At 43.0% G+C, this 9,862-nt stretch overlaps 1 protein-coding gene across 1 annotated transcript in view; it reads right to left on the reverse strand.

Moving 5' to 3' along the window:
* Positions 1-1,104, reverse strand: part of rbfox2 (RNA binding fox-1 homolog 2) — a 38,913-nt gene extending 37,809 nt beyond the window's left edge. The window contains exon 1 of the mRNA XM_080722306.1: positions 77-1,104. Coding sequence (XP_080578432.1) covers positions 77-325 — 249 coding nt within the window. The 5' untranslated portion in view covers positions 326-1,104. The remainder of the gene's footprint in view (positions 1-76) is intronic.
* Positions 1,105-9,862: the final 8,758 nt, after the last annotated feature.

Consider the following 9,862-nt stretch of genomic DNA (forward strand, 5'->3'; position numbering starts at 1 on the left):
TTTTACACAGCAATGGTGTGTTTTGGCTCAAGTTGGTGACGGTGTACACAACATTTAGGTCATGATAAATCCTCACCTGGCCAACCTCGCCGATTCCAGAGCCGTCGATTCGGGGACGCTTGCACTCTGCCCCGGCCGACTCGATGAGAGCTGCCGCTGTCTGAGCATCGGGCTCCGGATCTCCTCGCTTCATCCCTCGGACGGAACCAGGAGCGCCGATCGGGTTGGGATGGACTCCAGCCATTGCTTCCAGCTCTCGATCCCGGTCCATTAGACCCCGGGACACGGGAAGCATGATTGATGCTACGTCGGTCGACATTAACATTTAAAATCTTCTGATGTCCGCCTGTCTCTTTCTAAAAAATGGGAATAACTGTCACCTATTCTTGGCCACCTCTGTGCTATGTATGGCCTGTGTTAAGACTCCTCTCTGCAGTGGAAAATAGCCAAACTGAAACGAGGTTTTAAGCTTTAACTGTGGTAATGTTTGCCTGTGCAATGTTTCGATAAGGCCTTTGAATGACCCCACAAGGAGTTGGAAGGATTCGGAACTGTTTTGATTATGCGAGCAGGCTATTTAAGGACCGCTTGTTTTAAAACACACGGACGAAATAGCCAATTAGCACCACTTGTCCGGCAGAAAACACGGCGGTCCCAAATTCACAAGATACAAAACATGCCTGTCGGCTGAATTCCCATCTATATTACAGTCCTGCGGTTGCTGATCGTGCATCTACAGTAGGCTACCCAAGGCCCAAGCTATATCAGATCATAACAAACAAATTAAACACTGATTAAAAACAATGGGTCAAGAACATACCGCCAATTACTATTACACTCTTTATTGCGCAAGAGAGAGGTTTCAAAACCATCCTACTACTGCAACCTCAAGACTAGAATCCCATAACATGTCTTCCCTATCGCTTTGCCTTTTCCTCTACAACAGCGAGACTTTTACCACAAAGGTTACTGAGAGGCAATCGTCGTCAGGAGCAGCTCTCCTCCCCCATCTTATAGTCCTCTATTCTGCGTAAAGTGTCTCCCCAAAACAAAGACAAACAGGGTTGCGGTGTTTCCTTCTGCCTCTTCCCTTATGTTTTTTTTGTCTGGATCCCGGTGTATGTTCTTGTGGCGTGTGCGCTACAGAAAGGAAATCGTCTTCCCTCCCCCTCTTCGTGTAGTCTTTCCCCTTCCCTCCCTCGTCTCCCTTCGTGCACCCTCCTCCTCCCCTCCTCCTATCTTCCGCTCTCCCTTTGAACGTTCAGCCAGGCAGCCATCAAATAAACGCAGTGTGCCGCAGTGCTTACATCCACTTCTATGGGAGCCTTGCGAAGCTGCTGCCATGCGTCCCCTCAACATTTGACGTATTGTTTCGTTCCGTTAGGCGACTGGTGTACCATTTCTGCCAAATTAAGTCTATATTAAAACATAATATATAGCCTATAATACTATTTTAAGCTGACAAGTTTAGGAGCTTGAGCATGTGAAATAAAAGGGGGCTCTGCATTAAATCAAGTTGGCTTTTCACTGGGTGCTGTTGGTAAAAAAAGAAGAAGGAAAAAGCATTCCTAAATCATTACACAACAGTTAAACCAATACACACAGGCCGCCAAGGTCTTTGGAGACCTGCAGTGAGTCATGGAGCATGTTTCCCTAGCATTTTTATAGCTTGGATGACACCCAGTGGTCAAACTCAAAAACAACAAACGAGCACTTGTACAAGTACAACTACCATATGTGGTCAAGCTTTGTCATTCATTGTCACAACATTAAAGTAATAACTAGCTTTAAGCGGGCATTCTGACTTGCTATTAATTAATGTACAAGGGGGAAACCCAGGAAGTCCTTTTGGGCCAGAGTGTTTGGAACATATGGAGGCTTAATAACAAACAATGCTGGTGGAGCACTTTTTTTTTTGACAGAGTGACACTTCCTGCTATAAAACCTAATGGCTGCTAGCTAGGGAGCAGAAATACACAACACACACACACAGCTTCCTTTGAGGATTTTATTGACAGCGAACAAGTGATGCCTTTGGCCTGGAAAGAAGAGTAGAGATACGTGCAATTCACAATAGCGTACCTCTGCTACATCTTTCTCTGAGAAGAATTCGTTGTTGGGTATGAGTCAGGAGCTTATCAAAATCATCGACAGACTGGTCTCCCCACATCTGAAAAACAGGAAACAGATCAGTGTTAAATAATTCAAACCACTCATTACTAATCCATAAACCTGCTGTTATATTGGACTATGGCCAGTCTTCACTCTTGTGCTCTTTCTAGTGAATTGTCTGATGGGACTCAGATGGGCGTTATTCATGCATTCTTTCAGAGTTCAAAATGGGTGTGGTGGGTGATTCAAAACAGAACAGCGTACCGTCTTTTTTGCCTTATCGTCATTGACCAAAGCATCCCTCGACACATGGGCCATCAAGCGGAGAGCAAACTTCAGTTGAACACATGAAGTAGATCTGAGAAGAGGGTAAGAAAAAGGAATAAATGCATTCTCCAATCTCAAAACATTGTAATATTGTACAGCGGCACACATGGAACAAATCAGCTCTTAATAAGCAACAGCTGTCTGTTGTTGTTTTTTTTCCTTTAAGGTTATGATTTTCACTTGTGCCTGTTCAGAAATTTTAAGTTTAGAGCTTGCTCCCAGAGCGTCTGAACAACTACATGCAGGGCCAACATTTCAAGTTCACCATGAGGGTTGAAAACAATGCAAATATGTCAATCATTTTAAATGAGTTCATGCAAAAACACAATAAAATAAAATATCACAATGTGGATAGGGCTAGCTATTTTTGTAATCCATTTTGATACCCTTATCAATCATTCCTTATCGATCACACGAGTGATCCTTTTCTATCATTGGTAATTGTTGCTGGCAAATTTGGCAAATTTTAACATATTATGGCCTATCATTAACACTTCCGATGCCAATTACGTCCAGGAACGTGATAGGAATTACCGCTGTGCGACACCACGGCCCCGTTATCACGTCCAGGGACGCGTTACCAGGTTACCATGGTTACCATGGTTAACAGGTGTGCTGGCGCGGCTGCTGGTGAGCGAAAAAAAATGTCAAATATCATGATGCAACTCGGCCGCCATCATCAGGAAGTGTGTAATCTCCATAGGCTCCTATTCATTGCTGCAGCAAAGAAGAGAAAACGGCGACACTGGGCCACGGCGGTCGGCCGCATTAGAATTTTTGATTTCCGTGTGAAAGTAAACACCCGGTCTACATCCCGATTTAGTGAATTTCCACAACATGGACACGATCGTGGCTTCCGGGGCTCTTCAAAATAAAGCGCAGTGAATGGCGGCACTCTGTATCCAAATCATTACAAAAACAATGGCATCCCAAGTGTTAGTTCTTGCAGACAAGGCAATGTATGTACCGTCACAAGCCTAATTTAGACTTTGCCACACGATTGTGTCACACACTAGAAATAGCCTAGATCTACAAGCTCACAACGCGTCACACCTTGTTGTGAGCTTGTGGATCTGCCATTTGCTCTTTACTGTACTCTGTTCTTGTTTTTCTTTTACCGTATCTTTTTCTTACTTCTCTGTAACTTTGTAAATAACCTTATACTGCTGTGCTGCCTCTGGGCAACTGATTTTCCCCCTAGGGATAATAAAGGTATCTATCTATTTTCATGGGGGAAGGGGGGTTATTTACATGACACCACAGCCACTGGTGAGTTGGTTCAGACACCACAGTAGCCTACCTCCGCTGAGATATAGGACGATGATCGCATCTTTTATGATGCCAATTAATGTTTCCAGACAACTACAACAAGTGATAACATTCCTGCCTGGCTCAGGCAGGAACAGTGTTGCCAAGTCTGCTTATTTACTGCAACTTTTGGCAAGTTTTTTCCCCAGAGTTGTGTGAAATGCTGTGTCGTGGGTTGCGTTTTTGGGGGCATGTTTTGAAAACACGATGGCTTCTTTGGCAAATCTAACATGCCAAAATATCTTTGATGCATCTACTATAATTACCCATAGGTTTTGTGGAGGAGTGTGAATCACATTGACTGACAGAATCTGTCTGGTGTCTACTTTCGAGGTGTGAAGTGGCTTATCTCTCTAGCAAGACTTGGCTTGTTTTGGGAGGTCGGTTGGCTTATTTCTGTCACAAGACTTGGCAACACTGCTAACAAAACAAACATTAAGATTATGATGCTCGCTAGTCGTCGCCCGACCAGTTAAATTCAGCACAGCAGAAACAAACAGCAAACAAATGTATTAGTTTGGACAGCAGCCTGTGGGGGCCCCTAGCAATTCCCGGGACCCTAAGCGGCCACGTTGTTCGTGTATCGGGCGGGCTGGGACAAACTACATGTGTAGGAACAGCTGCATTCTTTCCCTCAACATTTTTTAACCACTTAAACTCTATACATTTCTAATCTATACACTTGGTCCCCTCCTGTTTTCACTTTACACCAACTCTTTGCAGAAAATACAAGCCTACAAATACAATTTGCTGAATGTTCGCCTACGGATGCTATGGTTCATGTGATTAAGTACGTTCGTGTGTGTAAGGTTGAAACCCATTTTCAATTAAAAAAAAAGAGCCTCCGTCAATTACCTCCTCCTGCTCAGCAGTCTTGCCGCTGTTAAGGAACTGGAAGGTGCTGATGGTGAATCTGCGTATTTGCTTTTGCGGAGAGGGTGGTGATGGAGGAGGGAGGACAGCCTGCTGGGGGGCTGGATCCAAGGGGTTAGGACATCTAAAAGTAGAAGACGTAAACACTTAAAAACTAAATATTGAATATCAAAAACATTTACAACACTAGAAAAGTTCGCTCCTCAGAGCGCAGGTCTCCGCCAGGCCGGGTTGCCTACCCAGAATTTGGAAGGCAGTCATAGCCAATTGGAATGGAATCCGAAAAGTCTGACAGATACGTCTTGATCACGTGACCACAGACAACTACACATGACTTTGGCAGCATTATGATGTCACTATGACATCAGTCCTGCCCAAATACGGAAGTTCATGACTGGCCCTAGTATTCTGCAGGCAATATTGGCAGACAACCACAACAACCTGATAAACAAACATATCAGGTAAACACAGTAATGTTATCAACAAATGTTTTAATGTTATTGTTGCCTGTTTCTCTGTGTTCATCAATATGAGCTGTCCTGATCATATAAACAAAAAAAAACAAAAAAAAAGTACAACGAAAAATAGAAAGAGGGGGAAAAAATAGGAGAAAAAAAACTATATCAACAGCTAGAAAACTATAGTGGGTGGGACTTGAAAAACAAGAGGTAGGAAAGAAGAGATAAAATGAGGCATTCACTGTCCATGATGCAGTTTTAGATATGACAATTTGTTACATTATGTATCTTTCTTAATATTCTCTTGAAACGAACTGAGGGCCAACCTACCCGTTGTAAAGTATCACCCATGCAGCATTTCCTGAGTGGGGGTAGGCCACACAATAATGCACCAACAGCACCAGTCTGGGGTCTGGGGGGTTGAGCATCCGCAGCTCCAGGTAGAGCGGTTCCCGCAGCAGCTTTTGCAGGGGCCGGTGTAAATCAGGGTAATAACTCTTGTAATGGGGGTCTGGCAGAAGAAATGGTGTTAGGGTTAGGGTTAGGAAGTGTTCACTTGAGCCAAGATGTTGCTTTTTCAAGAGCTGAACATGGCCAACTGGACAACAGAAGTATTCATATGGTGTTGTCGTTTGTACTATTTAGTACTATAAACAGTACAATAATTAAGTCAGATTAAAATACATTTCTTTTTGAGCGGTGCAAACCGCTCCTACATTTCACTTTGTGTGTATTAGTACAGATCTCCATGTATGGATAGCAAAAATGTATTAGCCAAAATGTATTAGTATGGATCTCCATGCATGGAGATCTGCGCTGACGTCACGGACAGAACAGCCCATACAAGGAGATATGCACGTGTGTCGTGTTTGCACCGCTCACTTCACACTGTTTACTCACAAAGTATGTAGTGGTATAAATTATGACCATTTACCTTTGGCAATCCTGAGCTGTACTCCAAATATCCCCTGGGATTGAATTGGGGAACCCAGAGTAGGGCTTTTGACCATGTAACCCACACTGACCACAGTGCCTGGCAGATACCTGCATTCTACCAATAATCTAGACAGGGAGGGACACAATCAGAGGTGTGCAATTCTAAAACAGTAAAAGATACTCAATGGATCTCTCACGACGGCAATAATCAATTACATTCATATCCACATAGTTTCTATGTGATTCTCGGAACAAATTACTTGATCTTGCACACTGTCTCGAGCTTGCAGCTACAACTTTTAATTCAAACTAGATGTTCAGGCTGCTATGCGGTATGCGCCCTTCACATAATCCACGTGGGGCCCCTCTAAAATGTATGCTAATTAGTCAGGTCGGGCCGGGCCTTGAGCTCAATGAAAAATATTTTTAAATAATTGTGTTACTTTTACTCTGTGATAGAGTTCTCAAATTCTTCCGGCGACGCGCTGTGAGCTTGCAGATCGTCTATTTTTCAGACTGAGAAACTTGCAGAATGAGTGTGCTGTGCAGCGAGTCACTAGTCAGACCAGATGTGCAGCGCAGCGCACGTTACTATATTATATTATTTAATAATCAACATACTATTTAAAACACTTTCACAAGTCACAATGTGGCTTAATAATATTCATATTAAGGGTAAAACGCAGGCAAGCTGCATGCTCTGAACATGAGAATACGTTTGCTAGACTATAGTTATTGTAATCCGCGGCTTCCTCAAAGAAAAAGGAGGGGAAAAAGCGGTGGCAAATACACGGGTCGTACACATTTTAATGATTAAGCTTGATCGCAGCTCTAGTGGTGACCCAGCTGAAGTTAGCCACACCCACAGTGTTGAGTGTATGGTAAAAGGGGAGGGGATAATTTTATGACGTCATTAAATCAGTGTTTTTTTTACTCGGGAGGCTTTCAGCTTTCAAGAAGAAACCAAAAATACACAACAGAAAAAGTACAAAACTATGACACCACCTCTTTGAGAACCCCTGGCCTACAACACAATTTGGGCAAGACAAGTGATCATTATGAGGTCAGAGATCCACACTGTTTTTAAACCCCTTTCAACCAGGCGTAACAAACGTTTAAAAAATGAAGTAAATAAACAGAGCTTGTCGATTTTTGCTATTTGTATTGGGCTGAGTGGTTAACAAAACGGTGGCCCAAAAGACGAAGAAAAATAAAATGACAATGATTCTGACCTAACAGGAGTGTCTCTGGTGATGGTTCCATAGTTGAGGGTTATTGCGTGGATGACGCTGGTAATTTCCACCATATAGATCACCGTCTTACCCACCTCCTGTAAAGACAGGGTAGAAGAAATGATCAAGACTTCTGCACAGCACTAAAAAAAACACCACCAAAACATGATGGCTTTGGTGAGCCAAATGTGCGGTTCATATACTCAAAATACTATGTTTCTGAGATATGACCACTGACTGTTAAAGCTCACCAGTCTCACAGCCCCACAGCCATCCATTGGAATCTTGAAGAGGGCATAGTCGCGCGTCACCTTCACAGGGGTGCAGGAGGAGTTGCCAGCAGCAAACAGCGAGGCAGGGGACAGAAGGCGCTCGTTGAGGGACGACGGGACAGAGAAGACAAAGTGACGGTCCATAGTGCACTCTGACAGCGGAGGGACACACAGGAACGATCAGATACACAAAAATCCCAAACTCAGGGGTAATTGATAATGTGACCCAAGGTGTGTCATTGCCAGCATGACTATATGCCTTTTCACACATCTAGCAACAACAACTTGAACTTGATCCAGCTGAATAGCATGAAAATGCCTTTGGCAACAGAAGCACAGCTCACCATCCATTGGATAGTAGCAGGCAGGGGGGGACTTGCTGAAGCAGCAGCCCACAGAGAGGCACTGTTTCTGGGATGAAGAGATGGATCCACAGGGGAGACGCTGGTCAATGGGAAGGTTGCACTCTGTGCGACAGCATGACAAATGTCAGTCAGTTAACATTAAACTGACTGAATAAAAGCAATCATTAGCATAGCAAGCATTGGATCTCAATATTTAATCTTTTTCATAAATGAATGCCCCATTCCATACTTTATCATATGCAGGGTTGTGCTAAAGTTCTACAAGGTCACAATTGTGAGCTTTCAGATTTAGCATTTTCACCATTTTAAGATTTCACATCATTTTCATGACACGCAAGGTTGAAAGTGGGCAAGTCTGTGCCTTTTATAAATATGAATGAAAACTATTAACAAGAGTTTGTCACCAAATCGAATTAGAATCATATGGATCTCGGGATACACAAGGAATGGTGTGGCTTCAATGCAGATATCAGACTTCAATGGCCAACCTGTGACGTCAATCACAGAGCCCCTTTGACTTCCATTATAAAATGTATAAAAAGTTAAATAAAAACATTCCATTACCTGAAAAGTAAAAGATTTCAGTAAAATGTTCTGTCCTGACAGCAATCAAATAATTTCTGAATATGTCTACCTGTGTGAGACACTGGAATAGAAACTGGACAGGACAATTGAGCCTCTCTTCTTCCAAGCAGTGTTGTGTAGACAACATTGATGAGGTGATCCTTTCCCTTTAAAAAAAGAAAATGTGCATGGATCAAATATTCAAATAATACAGGGCTCCGTTTGAAATATGGGTTTCAATACTTTACTGTAGACTAGGTTTTGATACTTGCCTGTAAACTCATATGACAGTCTGAATTGAGGGGGAGTTTTAGAATTATTCTGCCATCTTTTTCCTTGCTGGCAGAATAACCACAATGCTTAGGGGCATCCTGAAGTTTCATCTGGTTCCCTTTGTCATCTAAAAATGTAAGGAAATGCAGTGAAGTCTGAGTTAATAACCAAAAATTAACCATGTACAAATGGAGACAGAAGTTGTTTCAATTTAGATCCAAAAACACGAAGGTGCAAGAAAATGACTGCATCCAAAACATTAAAGCACCATGGTTAGTATAGACTCACAAAACTAAACTAAACAACTATTCCCACCTCCACTCATCTCAGTATGCACCAGTGCTTGGAAAGTCAGAACCACAAACCATGTTGCAATTCAACTCATGCAGAGATGATGACAACCATATGCACCTGAAAAACAGACTATACGATACACACAAGCAAAACACACCCTTAACAACAATTCCAGCGATGAGACCAGGGGGGAGTTCTACAGTCATACGGTGAGCTGAACAGTACACTTTAGGCCTGGGGATAATGGAAGGGGTGCTCGGGTTCAGAGTGCTGCTTGGTTGAGAAGGCAAGCTGGTGGGCGACACTGGGGATTCAGTAGGAGGTTGGTATGGAGATGGACATTGCACCTCCAGGGTCCTATTCTTTGCCAGGGCCAGGTCCCAAAAGCTCACAAAAAGGATAGTGCTAGCCTATGTGGAGAAGATAGGAAACTGATCAGCAAGATCCAAAATCCTTCCAAAACAAAAATGGTTGTGTAAGTGGAAATGTACAATATGTCAGAACACAGAATTAATAAATACTAAATACCATATACCATTACAGATGCATTTGGAAGTGAGGCAGGGAACATTTTGCCCGGGGCTGGAGGTGACTGGATGGGGCATGCAGGATGTGGAGAGTGGAGAGTCACTCCAAGGCCTTGTGTGTACTCCAACATGTATTTGCAATGTGGTAGCACACTCCAGTGTGGTTGCCATGTCTTCACTGCATCAACGTCAGAAATAATATGTTAGATGGCACCGTTTCTGCCAACTAGAATACAGAAAATGTTCTAGATCTGTTCCAAATAACAGAACAATCCAAAAGGCACACGTTGTGTGTCATAAGCTGTGACTAGCTCTTTGTTT

The sequence above is a fragment of the Nannobrachium achirus genome (genome assembly GCF_963921795.1).
Source record: "Nannobrachium achirus genome assembly, chromosome: 3".
Taxonomy (NCBI): Eukaryota; Metazoa; Chordata; class Actinopteri; order Myctophiformes; family Myctophidae; genus Nannobrachium; species Nannobrachium achirus.